We start from the raw sequence: 16620 nt of genomic DNA, 5'->3' as shown, positions 1-16620 counted from the left end.
AAAAATACTAAAGCATACTTAAGATGGTCACATAAATCATCAACTAGAAAGATGTTGGTCTTATTGAATGATACACCAACAGGTGTAATCGTTATAAAATGATTTTTATTCACTACGTTTAACCGCAGAAACATACGGAAACAGAAGTTTCGCACCGGAATGTGGGATTAGCAAGAGTTGGCAGAAAAGCGGTCGAGCTTGTAACAGTCACGAAATATTAAAGCGGCGGTGAATGTTGGCCTCCAAAACTGGTTCCCTGTGGGTGGGTGTATCGTACCAACCATAGTTCTACATCCGTATCCTTTGGTCTATCTTTATCAGCCCTTAGTTAGGGAATATAGGAGGAATACAGCGGATTGCACAAAATTCTAAACGTTCGTCAGGGCGTGACAAGATTTTGTATTCCTCACCAGAATCCCCTTGTTACTTGAAATTAAGGATGTGTCTTCAATACCAATTATAGACGACACACACTTTGTTAAGTTTCACAGTATTGATCTGATGAAGCATGTCTTTTGCTGCTGAAGGATCTCGCATATTTGATCCATCGAATTGGAATTGTGCAAGCATTAAATAACATGATGAAAAGGAGAACCACAAAGTCGTCTGCATACACTGAACGAAATTATTTTAGGCAATTAGAAATTTGCTCTCTTAAGCTGTGATAAATAGTATAAAATATTGGTTTTTCCTAAGAAATCATTATGAGGGCCATGAAAATCCCGCAGGAAAAGCTTGTTGCTGAATTATAGTTTGCTAGAACACATCCAGTCTGAATACCTAATAATACAAATCAACTTTGCTTCTACATCTATCTTCGATACAACGTGAAAGCCCATATTTGAACTAGGATCGTAAACATTTTACATTTGAAATTGCAGCATTCTAAAGTTTATGGCAAAACCAATCCAAGTATGGAAAGTATGTGTTTCTAAGCGAGAAAAAACTAGAACATCTGCAATATCTATAAAAATGACAGAGTGTCTTGTCGAAAAAAATGCGACTATCTAGAAATTCATATTTTGAGCAAAAAAAATGGTAGGTCAACCTCATTAAAACTTACGGGAATGGGATAACAAACCTGGTACTATCTTGTTAAATTATTGATAATATGGACATGACTCATAATTAGAGGTTATGGTTGAAAAGAGTGTTTTTATTCTGCAACTAGTAACTTCATTCATTATTCCGACTGTCTACATGTTCACTTAGGGAATGTCTGGAGGATATTATATTACGTGGTGTTTGACTATTCCTAAAAACCACCTCACATTGCTATATTTACTGACATGATTACCTACTACTCATAACATATTTGAGAATTGGCACCTTTTCAGCTGGTGACACCGAGTCGATGTTTTCTTGTACAGATTAAAATATCGTTTAAATACATTTAGACAAATCGATTTATTTTTTCAGACAAGACATTATTCATCATCTGTTGAAAGGTCGCAGGTGCATTTGTTAGTCCAAACGGCATTACCATCCATTCGTAATGGCCAAAATCAGTAGAAAATGCCGTTTTCTCCACCTCTTCATCAGCAATTCTCACTTGGTAATAACCTGACATTAAATCTAATTTAGAATAGACCTTTGCCTTACCAAGTCTTGAAATAAATTGGTCAATATTTGGAAGTGGAAGTTTGTTCTTGACAGTATTATTGTTTAGAATCCTATAATCAACACACATACGCATAGTACCATCTTTCTTTTTAACAAATAGCACTGGACTGTTAAAAGGACTGGAACTAGTTCTGATGAAACCTTGTTTAATTAGAACTTCAACTTGTTTAGTTAGTTCTTGTTTCTCAAAGAAGCTTAATGGGTATTGTTTTCTCGAAGAGATCTGACTAGGGTTATTCAAGACAATCCTATGCACGCACCTTTTCTTTGGCGGTAGTTCTGTTGGTGCGTCTCGAGTAACTACATCGTTAAACTCTTCAAGTATTTCCTCTCTCGATTTGTTCGCATGATTTGTATTCATGGGTTGATGGATATTACCAGGTTTTTCAACTTCGTCAACATCAATCGAGTAGATAAAAGCATGATAAGATTCATATCTCTTAACCAACTTGTTAACATACCTTTCTTGATATTGAAAGTAACTGATTGATAATGGTGAGTTGTGGTTTATACCAGCATGAATTTGGTCCACTGTACATTTAATTCACGATCTTTCAAATTAATAACCGATAAATCGACTTCACAAGCGTTGTCGTTTATTTTCTTGACTAGTCTGTATGGCCCCTACGATACTGGTTGAATTTTTTTGTACTTTATCTTTACGCCAAAGGCATCTCAAAGTACTAGAACTCAATCACTGATTTTGCATTCAAAGTATCTTCTTTCTTTATTATGGTGTTTTTCTTGTCGCCTTTGTGCTTTTACAATATTATCCAATGTTTGCTGTAAGATCAATTTCACACGTCTTACGAATTCCTCTGCGTTAAGTGAATATTTGTTATCCTCCAAATCCCAGCTATTTACTTTTTTAATCATGTTCGGTTCATACTCGTAGGCGATTTCAAAAGGACTTGCTTTAATGGAATCTTGGTACGTTGAGTTGTAACTAGGTTCACACAAAGATATATGTTCATTCCTGAATAATTGATCGTTTGCATAATATTTCCTTAGCAACTGATTAACGATCTTGTTGACTCTATCCGTTTGTCCATCGGTTTCTGGATGATTAGTAGATGAAAATAATAGAAAACTACCATTGAGATAATGTAATGTTTGCCAGAACTTATTCATAAACCGAATATCTTTGTCACTAAACAAACGAGCACATGCAGCAGCATTAAGTCTTTTGTGCGTGGGTATAAGATGTGCCATTTTTGAAAAGCGATCGACAACCAGTCATAGTAACTGGATTAGTAGTGTAAAATCCATGTATGTGGTAGACCTGTTGGAATTGGTAAAGGGAAAACATCCCATGTATTCTTCTAGTGTTGGTGTTGTGCTGTTAACAGATACGGCAGGTTTCTACCCATTTTTAATTTGTCTCAACATAGATGACCATTAAAAACTATCTTTAAGATTCAAATAAGTTTTCCATGCACCTAAGTGACCAGCATCTTTGGAATTGTGTGCATTTTTGAATATTCTATACGGTAGTTTCTTGTAGTTTGGAATAACTACTCTAAAGAAATCTTGAGACTCTAATGTCTTATAATAAAGTACCTCATCTTGATAACAGAAATGTTTGATATGATTTTTAATTTCAACTGGAACTTTTGTTTTATCTCTCAAAGTTCTGAATATCAAGGCATAATCAGTATCTTTTTAATAACCCGTAATAATTTCCCTTTTTAACTCTTGATTGGCTTCGATAGTACTTAGTGTCAACGAATGTATCTGTGTTTCATGCTCCTCTTCTTGCGTCAATTCTAGCAACGCCAATTCGATTTTGGTTAGCGTTAAGTTGTTTTCGTGGTTATATGGGTATCTAGATAACTCATCAGCAGCGGAATTGTTCTTTCCCTGTAAGTAACGAATATCAAAATCAAATTGTGATAAGAAATCCATCCATCTAGCCACTCTAGTGGAGTCTATAAGATTTTGATTTTTTAAGTAAATTAAACTCTTGTGATCCGTCATAACAATGACATGTCTTCCCATGAGATAATATCTCCATGTTCTTAATGCTTCAACAATAGCCATAAATTCACGATCATATATTCCATAATTTAGTTGACTTCCAACTAGCTTCTTTGAACCGTAAGCAATTACACCTCCTAATTTACCTGTTTCGTCCAATTGTTCTAAAGTATAATCTAATGATACTTCACCCGCATCGGTATGTAGAAAAAATTTACAATTGCCTGACCAACTTGGGTGTACCAAGGTGGGACTTGATATCAAAGCGTTCTTTAGTTGGTTGAATGCTGCGTCTTGTTTACTTGACCATTTACTTTGTTTTGTTATGAACGTATGAATTGGTTTAGCAATTTCGGAATGCCCTTTGACCAACCTTCTATAATATGACTTCGACAAATAAAACTTTGAACTTCCTTGATCGTCTTTATTTTTGTACTCTAAACTTTGGTTCGTGAGGAGCTTCTTTCGAAGTATTGCTGTGATTCTTCGCAAACTTCTTCATGACTCTATGTCTCTCATAGATCTCTACCAAAATAACAAAAACAGATGTTATACTTTTAAGTCCAGTCACAACAATCTCAACTCTTAATTTTGTGACAATGCCGCCAAGGTACCGACCAATGATTAGATGTTCCCACGCATCAGGAAGAGTAGTTCGCATAACTACTTTAAATCCTTCCTGATAGTCTCTCATTGATTGACCTGGCTTAAACCGGTAAACGTATTTAACAATTTCAATGTCGTAACTGCATTTTTTTCAACCGTAACAAAAGTTTCTCTAAACCTATCTGCTAATTCTGACCAACCGATCACTGATTGAGTTTGGCAAACTTTTATTTGGGTAGTGAGCAATTTGCAAGGTGCTGAACTCAAATCAGCACCAGCATGTATTACTCACTTACTATTTGGTACAAGTGAACCGAAGTGGTATTTACAGGAAACGTAGCGACGTTATTCTAGTTTCATTCCACCAAGAGTAAACTGTCATCATGCAAATAAGTAGAGTTACACATAAATTTAGGTGCGTTTTGGTGGCCCCTTATTATCATTTGCCTCTAATAATGTCTCTTGAGTATATTTTTTTCCTTGTTTCGGTCACTATGCAGATTGGTTTCATAGAGCCTTCTAGATATCAATTCCTTAGCCAACAAGTATGCAATTTCAAAAGGAGGGTACCATTCATCAGTACGCCCCGGATTATTGTAAGTGGGATCCTACTGTTTTGCATCTTAACTTAGTCGAATTGTAAACGCAAAGAGCTACAAGATCAATCGCAGGCCAACTGACATTGTCATTAAAATCATTTTAAAATTTGGAACGCTATCTATTGGAAGCTTCCAATTAATTCCGATGGTTACTTATAAGATATATACTTGTCTAATGTATAGAACGGCTAGAACGACGGTGTCTTCACCCTTTTCACCTATCTACGACTAATTTTAGATGTTTTCTTTGCTAACTGTTTTGAACTAGCTCCGTTAATCCCCATATTTGGACACATTGAGAGAGATAAGTGCTTCGACATGCTGGAAAACAAAGCCAGCAATATGATATTGGTACCAGTCTCAATAATTATATAAAAACCAGATGGCTTTACTATTATGATAGCATCAACATATCTGAAAACAAACATATTTGGTATTTGTTTTCTTCGAATATCAACTGAAACCTAGATGAACGAGTACTTCATATTCACAAGAACTGGGATTCGGTTGGTGTCAAGAACTGTGCTGCAGTCAAGGTTTAAATTCTGTGAAAAGAGGGAAGCATTCAGAAACTCACTTAACTATGTTCTCATCTTATAATCTCATGCCTAGATATATGTATAAGATTTTATATCACTTGTGACAAAAAAAACCTTCAAAATGAGCAAGTTGCAAGAAAATGCAATGATCTAAAAAATCCGTTCTTTAAGTACCGGATTCAATAAAAGGGCCTCATCACACGAAAATGATGTTTATATATCTCCAAACATCAAACAACGAAATACTTGGAAGCCGTAAATCTCACTTTCCATACACATCGTTGTACTAGACTGTTTTTTTCCCCGGATAAACCACTGATTTATTGTCAACTCATCATTACCAATATTTGATATCTATCTCTCCAATTCCCTTAGTAAAAGCCTTCAATCCTCAAGTGCAATATACAATCAACCATACTGAACTCATGAACTTTGCCTAAAGGTGATTACGAGGCATTAAAGGCAGCAACTACCTTAGTCTATTGGGTGCAATTTGCTGTCATTGCGGAATTCTTGCCGCCTAATTTTCTTTTTCCAGCCGCAGCTTATAAGTACATGAATTTTACAAGTATCTCGAAATCCCCACCACCTTGGAAAACATCAGTTTTATAAATGAATGTGAATGCTTGTGTAATATCTACCCATTTGGTACTCTGAATAACTACATAAATTGCTAATAATATCTGAACAAAAAATAATATAATACTAGATCCAAATCTCAAGTAGATTTACCACGACATTCATGTCAAAATCTAGTTCATCACCTGACATCAGGTCTTCTCGGAATGAGCAACCAGAACATTCACTTACAATTAAACGCAAAGATAATGAAAGAGGAGCTGAAAACAGCCACTCTAATGATAAGACACACACGCAAAGTTTTTATCGTGGTTCTCCTCAGCAATCATCAGAAAGTGATTCTTTACAAAGTAACAAACATCATTTTTTTCTACCAGATATTCCTAAACCACACTTTAGAAATAACTCTAAGAATGAACTGAAAGAAAAGAATACGACACCTAAACACAGCCATGCATTTTTGAAGGTCAAGAAGAATTCAACTTTGCTAGATGATACTTATCACAATATTAGCCAATTCAGGATGACAGTTGGTGAACGTATAAGAAGAGTAATTTATAAAATTGAAGACACGGTGGGTCCACTAATAAAAAAAATCATACCCAACTTTATTATGGCACATTATGTATACATTCTATTGTGGGTTATAGTGGGATCAATTGTATTATACCCGTCAAAGAATTTGGACTATATCGATTGTTTGATGTTTGCGGCTGGCGCTGCTACACAGGGTGGCTTGGCTCCTCAACAGTTGAATGATGTGAAGTTATACCAGCAGATTACTATTTACATGGTTTGCATGTTCACAACTCCGATATTTATTCATGGGTCTTTAACGTTTATTAGACTTTATTGGTATGAAAAGAGGTTTGACGATATAAAGGAAAAGTCTATTAATCAATACAAGATGCGTAGAAGTAAAACAATTGCAAATTTGAGGTCCGAGACAAATGCTAGAACGATGTCGGCAAATTATACCAATTCCCATAGAAACTTTGACAGCCACAACGCACAAGAAGGCTTGACTAGCCGGATGAAAAGATTTGAAAATATGAAAAATTTTGGAAATTCTGATAATATAGATCCTCTTGATACTGAAAATATAACTACTAAAAATAACAATTATAACAGTTGGAATGTTAGTCAGCGCAATAAACGTAATGATAATCTGGAAATATCTAATGATCATAATGATGATAATGATTGTGCGGTTACGGATTATGATGACGGTGATGAGAATGATAAATATACTGCTAATAAAGGCAGTGGGAGATATGATGTTGATAAAAAGTTAGATGATTCCAACGAAGTATTTACCTCTAAAATAAATACTTCCTTAAATCATGACCATGCAGTTGAATCGCCAACTACTAATATCAAATTTGGAGAACTACCCAAACCTTTCAAGAAGAAGGAACGTGATATTGCTCCTAGAGACTTATACATGTCTATTTCAGCGCTCCAAAACGACTCTAACAGTGACTTTGATGACGAAATGGGTCCTGCTTTACATTTCAAGAGCCCGCATGAGTTGGAGAAAGACAAAAGAAAGGTACCACTACGTCGTAGGAAACACAGAAAAATATTGAGGGAGAAAAAACTAAAGGAATTGAAAAAAAAAGCACTCCCGTTATTACAAACAGAAAAATCCATTGTTGATACAGAACTAGCCGAACAACAGGGGAGAAATTTTGATTTCACATCTCAGACTAATATCGACACCAATGCAGATTTGACAAAAAAAGAAAAAGCTAGAAGAGCCATGTCGTCTCCAATGTTAGAAAAACCTGATATCGGCTCTCATCAGGAATTGCCCCTTGATTTCGATTCTACAGCTTATAAGCCTGGGTTTAAACATTTCCAGAGATCGCATACCTTACATATGCCTGAATTTTCGAAGAAACTATTTTCGAACTTTGACAACTCTAATGTTTCTCCGGGACCGGAAAATGTGGATGAATTTCCTTACCTAAAAAGATTTAAAAGTCGGAGACCAAGTATCTTTACAAAAAGAAGAACGTACTCCAATTTGGACCAATTGTCGGATGATGATTTTGTAAATAATTATTTGACAAATGTGCCTACCAACTACTTGTCTTGGAAACCAACAGTTGGGCGGAATTCCAAGTTTATTGCTCTAACAAAGCAGCAAAAAATTGAATTGGGTGGTGTCGAGTACCAATCTATGAAACTGCTAGGAAGAATTTTAGTGGCGTATTATCTTGGTTTTCATATCTTGGCATTTGTTTTATTCGTCCCTTATGTCACACGGCGATCAAATTATGCTAAAAACCTCAGATCTGATGGTGTTTCTCCAGCATGGTGGGGATTCTTTTCTGCGATGAGTTCTTTTAACGATTTAGGATATACTCTTAATGCTACTTCAATGGCTCTGTTTGATGAAAGTGCATATGTACAACTAATATCAGGAGCTTTTATCCTGATAGGGAACACAGCATTCCCCATTTGCCTTAGGTTTATAATTTGGTTGATGAAGCATTTTACCAAACCGTTGACTCTGTCGCATGATTCGTTAAGTTTTTTGTTGGACCATCCAAGACGTTGCTTTACGCTACTATTTCCGTCTGGCCCAACGTGGTGGTTATTTGCTGTTCTACTTTTGCTAAACTTTTTGGATTGGATATTATTTATTATACTAGATTTTGGGCGTGAAGGGTTAAGCTATATTCCGCGTGGCTATCAAATATTATGTGGTTTGTACCAAGCAATTTGTACCAGAACTGCTGGGTTCAATGTCGTCAATTTAGCATCCTTAAATCCAGCTATACAAGTTAGCTACATGGTTATGATGTACATTTCTGTTTTGCCGTTGGCAATTTCAATTCGTAGGACCAATGTTTATGAAGAGCAATCATTAGGAGTTTACGAAAGAGAAGATGAAGATCATACAGATTCTAAACCGAGGTTAAAATACATTGGTGACCATTTAAGAAAGCAGTTATCTTTTGATTTATGGTTTCTGTTTCTTGCAATATTTATTATATGCATATGTGAGGCAGGTAGAATTCAGTCGGGGGATGTGAACTTTACAGTATTTCAGATAATGTTTGAACTTACATCCGCATATGGAACCGTTGGATTGTCCTTAGGTTATCCAAATAAAAACACTTCCTTCTGCGGGGAATTTAGCAAGATATCAAAACTAGTAGTTGTTGCAACATTGATCCGAGGAAGACATAGAGGTTTGCCAAATTCTATTGATAGAGCTATTATGTTATCAGATGAAAAACTCAACTTGAGGGATGATCTTGAAGCCTATCACGCAATGAGGCGAACTGCTACTACAATGTCCAACACTGAAACAATGTTTCCAAGCATTACAAAGGTTGCTACCGGCCAAAGGAGACAAACTATCGATAGACAGCCGACTATTTCTGAAAACATCAGGCAAGGCGTTATTCCTTGGGGTGATATACTGACCAAGGTAGGCCATTTGTTAGGTAAAACCGTTGCCAACATTCTAACAGTTTCAGGAGCTCCAAAGGAGGAAAAATACGCTAGACAAATGACCAGATATAGCACTTTCGATGATTATCCACTGAGGAGTAGATCCACTAGTCAATATACTAGAAGGAATAGTAACTTTGAAGATCGAAACATGGGCTATGACAATTACCATGATAATGATGATGATATTTCATTCAACAGTAGTGTTGGTGAAAGTGAATCTGTTCCCTTGAAAAACTACCCACCATTTTCAGATGGAAGAGGCGGTAAAAACAATCACTCACAAACATACTCACAAGAAGAAAGGTCTGTCAGAAACTACTATCCAGTCAGGAGTTCTAATGGGGCGAATGGAGACTCAGAATCAATAGTAACACCCGAGTCATATGTCAGTGATCTTCATTCAAGTATTTCTTCAAAAAAGAGGAAGCTCAACTAGAAACCATTTTGTTTTTATAATTAATTTTTGCTTTCTCTTTCTCACTTTACTTTTATAGAACTTAAAGACAGGAATCTTATATATTCATTATAGCTCTCTTTATAGAACAAAAACATGTATGTCAGAGTTCGTAAAGAACGTATAATTTTCCAGTACTCATATCAAAACAGTGCAAAAAAATTTGGCTAACCCTCCACACTAGGACTCGAACCTAGAATCTTCTGATCCGTAGTCAGACGCGATCACCATTACGCTATGTGGAGAATTTCTTGTTATGGAAAGGACTTTGAGTATGGTGTCAAATTTATTTCCTAATTTCGGCTGCTTTGACAATTGAATCTTTTATATGAATACATACTATTTCTATTAATAACTATACTATTGTACAGAACCCAAACCGTGATAATTAAAACTCACATTTCATTAATTACTTACTTGGTTTGTAACCGCACGAGTAGACAATGGGCATGGTGGAAATTAGTCGTAGTAGAAGTCGTAATAGATTTCTCTCCTTCTCCTTCTTTCACTCCCGATTAGGAGCTATATCAGCTATGTCAATTCTATATAACAGGATATTGTCTGTCCTATATACTTCACGCCCGCAACCTGGAATCACCCTCAGTTGCTACTCTTTTTCGTATAGCAGACTCCTGTACGAGCTTATTACGTTTTAGGTATTTATTTTTTACTCCGCCAGTCCTGTCATAGCCCGTTGACAAACGATAATTAATTTATGCCAATGACAGTGTCTCCAACGGCTTCTCTACGCCTATGCTCTACATGATCAACGGGGCTCACTCTCTTTGCTTCCTACTCCGGATACTTGACCTTTGTTAACTTCCCTCATTCTAAAATCGAAACCTTAACATCAGTATGTTATCGTCTATCTACTGGCACTTCCTTTTTTGGAACGGATGCTAAAAACTCCATTTCAAACTTTATAACTGGGCGTGTGGCGTAGTTGGTAGCGCGTTCGCCTTGCAAGCGAAAGGTCATCGGTTCGACTCCGGTCTCGTCCAATCTTTTTGGTTTACATGGATATAGGTTTATGCCAATATTTTTTATTTGTTCCGGTCAATATTGTTTTTTGTAAAAGAAAGCATTTCCAAGACGTCCAAAGTTATCACTTCTATTTTCACAGAAGCACTTTAATATAACAAAGATGGGAAGTGCTGCCTCAAAAACTTCTCGTACACTAAAGCCTACACAACATAATGCTAAAATAATACACCACTTGAAGAAACAAATTCCCAATGATCATTTGCAATCTTCAAAGGCAGATATCAATAAATCAGGACACCCACAGGTATTCACTGAGCGACCACCTTTAGAACTAGAAAAAATGGGTGATGCTGATTTATCGGCAGGTAGAAATACACTGTTTGAAAAAGCTATCTCGATGGGCGTTATCAACGTTAAAGACGAGCTGAACAGCCAAAAATATGACGAGAATCATGAATCTGTACGGGTCTTAAAAAATCGGCAAAAGGTCGAAGAGCAGTATAAAGGCTTGTTTATTCCAAAGGATGCCGACCAGCCAAATATACCAGAACGATTTTTGAATGAGCAACAAAAGAAAGAAATGAGAGATAAGGAATTTATGAAAAAAAAGTTGGAGAAGTCAGGAGTCAATAGTTTTGGCTTGTTTGATTCTGGAGAATTATCCGATCTCATTGCTGACTATAAAGTATACGGGGAGGCTGAATTTGTTAATAGTTCCAGAAAAACCGGTGTTAGTGAAGAAAATATTGAAAAATTCAAAGAATTGGTTGATAGCGGAATACTTACGTTACCTTCTCATAAAGTTACATTAAATGAATCAATTGATTCCGAAAGTAAGCAGATTAAGCAGAAGCTGATTGTTGTAGCGGATGATTGGGTTAAAACAATTAAAGAAAATTTGAAAAAAGAGGCTGCAGATGGTCCAAAAGACATGAAGACAACGTCGAAGAAGGATGAAGAAGTGCTAGAACAGTTCAAAATGCTTGAGCAATTGGTGAGTAAATCTCAAGTTACAACAAGGCCAAAAGATTCAATGACAGAAGAAACAGAGACAGTCTTGAAGAGGCCAAAGAAACAGATTGTCAAGGAATTCACCACTATGCTCTAGACTATTTAATTTATCACGTTATTCCTAATTTTTTTGTAAATATTCAAACAAGCGGATGCATTTATATAAGCTACGTAACAATCACAGCATCGGTGAAGAAGCGGTGATCTAAGTAGAACCTTGCAGGAAGCTAACCCTTGTTAAACCTTCAAATATCTTATCAATCGTCTCCTTTGGTTGGACTCTTTCTCTTTCCCCTTCATCTAGCACGATAAATAAGTATTTGTGAATTTTAATATACCTAAGGGGGTGTTTAGATACGTTTTTCACTAGAGATTTCGGCAGATCTATAATTCTCCACCAACTATCGTAAATACCTGGATGCATGTTACCAAGGCCGAAATGTACGGGAACAGCATTTGAGCCAACGACCCATAAATTTTCTAGATTAGGCATATTCAGGAACAGTTTATCTTTCAGTTCTAAAATACTGTCAAAATCCGCTTCTAATCTTAGTGAACGGAGATTTAGAAACTCTTTAGATAAAATTTGAGCAATATGCACCCTCTGTAATTGCCCACCTAAGCTGACCAAATTTCTTTCACACTTGATTTCAACTGATAGTTTGCGTAGGGAGCCTTTTTGTCTGAATATTATATAATGTATGTACTTTTCAATTAATTCGTTCAATGGTATTGTATGCATACAATTATGCCTGATGGTAACATCAAATTCTAGAATTTGGTTCTCCTTTACTTGGAATAAAAAAAAATCAGGAATCAAATCATTAGAAATAGATCTTATATCAAGCTTGACCCGTCTCAACCTGCATACTTTACTATATTGATAAAGTTTATGCAAGATCGATTGATTCATATCCGAGCCCACGAGACTAACGTCTGTAAGTTCCAGATAAGTTAAGTTGCTGAAGATTTCAAAATTCTCTCTTTCGTTTAAATCTGACGTGTGAATTTCAAGATTTAGATTGATGGATTGAAGACATAACTCTTTAAGATTCTTATAGAAGCTTAATGTTCGGAAAATGCTATTTTCAAGAATCAGGTTATTTTCGGAGAAACTAGCCAAGTCAGCCAACCTAAGAGCATGATGATAATAAATCAATTTTAAACTTTCCAGCATTTGCTTTTTATCATCGGGAATTAAAACAAGAGGTAAATTAACCCCCAAATCCGGCTTTAACGGTCCTATTGATAAGGTTGATAGATTTTCGAATTTGAGCTTAGGGTCCTCAACTAGGCTTAATACTGACTTCACATTAGCATATTTATTTACGGTAAAACAAAGCAAGCTCAAATTCCGTCTAGAGTATTCATCCGATAGAAGGTATTTCAAAACACTAAAACTAATAGGGCTTGTTAGGTATAATTTGGTTAAACAACCTCTTCTAAAAAAAGAGAGAGAATCAGCAGTTTTGCCCAATAAACAAGATTCAAAATCATAAAAGTCCAGTGGTAAATCCTCTATTTTCAACACTTTAACAAGCTTCCGTAAATTTGAGTCATTATAGCTGTTCCTATTTAATGATTTAAGCAATAAAGTAAAGTTTGCTCTTGTTCTGATATAAGTAGTTTGCTCCTTTGTATACTCTTTTTCAAATTGGGAATAATTAGAGTTCAAGGTAATGCTTCTATATAAGTACGTATTAGCAATGGTGTTTATACTCTTGCATGTTCTGCTCAATGAGATAATATCAAATTGGATCAGATATTTTGCAATTATATCAAACAGATCAGGTGAGAACAACTGAAAAACTAATCCATCCATATCAAATTAAAACTAGTTCATGAGCACATTCTATCCCCAAATCTTGCCGATAGTATTTTTGGTTCTCCTAAAACAGCTTTAGAGACAGAGATATTAGATCGTTGATAAATCTTTAATATGAGAATTAAGACGGAAGGACAAGGCAGGGGACCTCTTGAATGAAGAAGCAGTTGATCTTGTATATTTGGAAATTACGCGGCCAGGTTGGAGCGATAAAACCGAGTCGTTCGAATAAGCATGTATGGGAAAAAGTTCAACATCTACATTATGCTTCAACTTCAAAAACCCAGTGCTGATCGGAGGTTTGGGCCCAGTTATACAGAAAAAGTAACAGTCAATGGGCAGCTTAGAAAACTATCAAATATCTGACAGCACAAATCTCAGATCAACCACATTAGCTACTTCAGATGTGCCAAACTCTAATACCTTCCAGACAGTCTCCACAAAATTTGGCGAATTAGAAATAGAAGATCCGTTATCTTCAATTAAAATCATCGATAATATTACGAATAAGAAGGTAGGAGATGAGGATGAACATATTAAAGTTGAAAAGACCAAAGAATCAACAGTAAGAGAAGAAGAAAAAACAAACCAAGAGAACACTGAACATAATTTTGATGTGGAAAGTGTGGTCGAAAGTGACGTTTCATCGGTATCGTTTGATTTGTATATGAATGAGTTTGCACGAGATAAAATAATTGAGCAAATAGAGGAAGAGAAAAAGAATGATACAGATGGGGAACTAAATATAAGTCAGTTCCTCTTGAAGAATTATAAATATAGAGATTTGGGAGAACTGTCGTCAGGTTTTGGCGATTTAATTAAGGGAATCGACACTGACTTGATTGAACTTGTCAATGAGAATTACCTTAGCTTTATAAATTTAGGAAAGTCCATTGATGGATCATTGGATTTGATTCATGACATCCGAATTGATATGCTTGAATATTCGAAGACTTTGAAGTTGAACAATGAAAAAATCGATATTGATATGAATACAATTGAACGATTACGAAAAGAGAGTTGCAGATTGAGTAAAATGGAAAATTTAGTGAAAAAAATTATAGTTTTATTTGAAATGGTGGAATGTTTTGACAAATTATGCACGAAGTTCGACAAATATGAAGATAGTACAGATATGTTGAAGGAGTTAGTTGGTCTCTATTTTGGAATCAATGATATGCTTACGAGAGTCACTATGCAATCTAAGAGGTTAGGCATGGATGAGCTGGTAGAGACAGGTATATTATTTAATATCAATAAAAGAATGCATGGTTTAAATTTGGAGTTTAAGAGTTTGATGAAGATCTATTTGAATCATCTTAAGGAAATCAATACTACAAATGAAGACATATTTGAAGTTTTCAAGTTGTACCATTTACTCAACTTTACAAAAGATTTCCAAAGGAGACTATAATCACAATTAAATATTTTTGGTTATATTATAATCTATAAATAGCTAAATCACATACAAACATCCAAAGTATTAGTGTTATTAGCAACTGTTGCCAAAGTAAACTATCCATTAACGTACGGAGGAATTCCAATCATCCATATCGAGTTTCCTATATACCTCATTCTGGACATCTTTCCAAATTGACATTTTTTCTTCTTCAGAGATAGTTGATTTGTTTTGAAGTAGAACGTTTTTGTACAAATCCATTTTAGATGACTTTGGATTTTTATCACTTAGTCCATTGAACTTCTTTTCTTGAGTTAGTTTTTTCAATTTATTAATCCTCAATTTGAATTCTGAGCGGCATTGGTACTCTATACCAATATTTAACATATAGTTCTCAATTATATTTCTCCATTCGAATTTGAAGTAACAATCGTATCGTATATCATTGACCAAGTTAGTTTCAGAATTAAAAGCTAGAGGATCAACTCCAAATGAATCAATTAATATTTGCTTATGTCTGAGTCTAGCTCTTTCAACAATAAATTTGGCAGTTTTGATCTTATAATCTAAATCAAATTTAGACTCTTTATAAATATCCGAATGTGCCAATAATTCTGTAATTTGGTTATCCGAACAATAATTCGGGATGATTTGAATTCTGAATTGAATATTCGGGTAAGGTGATAGTATTTCGGGTATTTTATTATTCCATTCAGGTTTTGGTTCTGAATATATAAGCAACGATCTCAAATCATTCAACTCCCAGTTTTTGAGGGGACGTTTAGTAAATGTAGGTCTACCGTTAGAAAACTTCTCAGCCTCCAAGTCAGGTGAATAATAATCAGTAAAATCTTGGGGTAGGGCCTTATTTAACGGTATTATATTTGAATTAGCAGAATTTATGAATGTATGATCTGTATTGATGGTAGTATTAGTGCTTGAGGTATATAATGAGTTCAAGTCGTTTCGAAACAGAGAGCTCTCTAAAGTAGACGTTCTCGACAGCATCCGATCCAACGACTCTTGCTGTTGTTGTAAAAGTTGTTGAGCAGATTCATGGGTAAGGCTACAACCTGATTTACCAGAATCGATTGAGGAGCACTCATCTGAAGATTCAAAATTGGAGGTTACAGTCTGCCTTAACGGTGAAGACCCATACGTTAGTTTTGGAGCGTAAGCATTTATAGGTCGTTCGAAATTCTGATTGTCTAGACTGCCTTGATTATGGTGATTGTATTGATTCTGCAGATTATGTTGACTAATCCCCGAATTGATTTGTTGATTCTGCAGGCGGTCGTTTAAGGGTCGCACAAGCGGTGAGGATGATCTGTGGCTTATAGTTACTGGCTTTGTATCAATTGAGTCTATATCCATTTCATCGACTGGATGCATGTGGTCATTGTTCCTTAATCTTTTTAGGTGGGTTTCGATATCCTGCCTGGCACGCCTTTGAAATTCGTCAGGGGTCTTGTGAGAGTCCCTCTGACCTTTGAACATCATATAGCCAAACATCTTGGGTTAGTATATGGGCGTGTGCTTCTTATATAATGGCT

General features: G+C 35.6%; 5 protein-coding genes and 2 non-coding genes across 7 annotated transcripts; 4 read left to right on the top strand and 3 right to left on the bottom strand.

The window, feature by feature from the left end:
- Positions 1 to 6086: 6086 nt before the first annotated feature.
- On the top strand, positions 6087 to 9830 carry C5L36_0A07690 (uncharacterized protein; the record flags this gene model as incomplete). Its single annotated transcript, XM_029463787.1, has 1 exon — positions 6087 to 9830. The coding sequence occupies one exon, from the start codon at positions 6087 to 6089 to the stop codon at positions 9828 to 9830; it is 3744 nt and encodes a 1247-aa protein (XP_029319647.1).
- A 190-nt stretch (positions 9831 to 10020) lies between these two features.
- C5L36_0Atrna2R lies at positions 10021 to 10093 on the bottom strand. Its single transcript has one exon. It is a non-coding gene; the product is annotated as a tRNA-Arg (tRNA).
- Positions 10094 to 10776: 683 nt separating this feature from the next.
- C5L36_0Atrna1A lies at positions 10777 to 10849 on the top strand. Its single transcript has one exon. It is a non-coding gene; the product is annotated as a tRNA-Ala (tRNA).
- A 143-nt stretch (positions 10850 to 10992) lies between these two features.
- On the top strand, positions 10993 to 11940 carry C5L36_0A07685 (uncharacterized protein; the record flags this gene model as incomplete). The annotated part of the gene is made up of 1 exon (XM_029463786.1): positions 10993 to 11940. The coding sequence occupies one exon, from the start codon at positions 10993 to 10995 to the stop codon at positions 11938 to 11940; it is 948 nt and encodes a 315-aa protein (XP_029319646.1).
- A 108-nt stretch (positions 11941 to 12048) lies between these two features.
- On the bottom strand, positions 12049 to 13665 carry C5L36_0A07680 (uncharacterized protein; the record flags this gene model as incomplete). Its single annotated transcript, XM_029463785.1, has 1 exon — positions 12049 to 13665. One exon carries the CDS (start codon positions 13663 to 13665, stop codon positions 12049 to 12051), a length of 1617 nt encoding a protein of 538 aa, XP_029319645.1.
- A 337-nt stretch (positions 13666 to 14002) lies between these two features.
- On the top strand, positions 14003 to 15082 carry C5L36_0A07670 (uncharacterized protein; the record flags this gene model as incomplete). Its single annotated transcript, XM_029463784.1, has 1 exon — positions 14003 to 15082. One exon carries the CDS (start codon positions 14003 to 14005, stop codon positions 15080 to 15082), a length of 1080 nt encoding a protein of 359 aa, XP_029319644.1.
- Positions 15083 to 15190: 108 nt separating this feature from the next.
- C5L36_0A07660 (uncharacterized protein) lies at positions 15191 to 16579 on the bottom strand (the record flags this gene model as incomplete). The annotated part of the gene is made up of 1 exon (XM_029463783.1): positions 15191 to 16579. The coding sequence occupies one exon, from the start codon at positions 16577 to 16579 to the stop codon at positions 15191 to 15193; it is 1389 nt and encodes a 462-aa protein (XP_029319643.1).
- Between the last annotated feature and the right edge of the window lie 41 nt (positions 16580 to 16620).

The sequence above is a fragment of the Pichia kudriavzevii genome, chromosome 1 (genome assembly GCF_003054445.1).
Source record: "Pichia kudriavzevii chromosome 1, complete sequence".
Classification (NCBI taxonomy): Eukaryota; Fungi; Ascomycota; class Pichiomycetes; order Pichiales; family Pichiaceae; genus Pichia; species Pichia kudriavzevii.
This window is presented reverse-complemented; position numbering and strand designations above follow the sequence as displayed.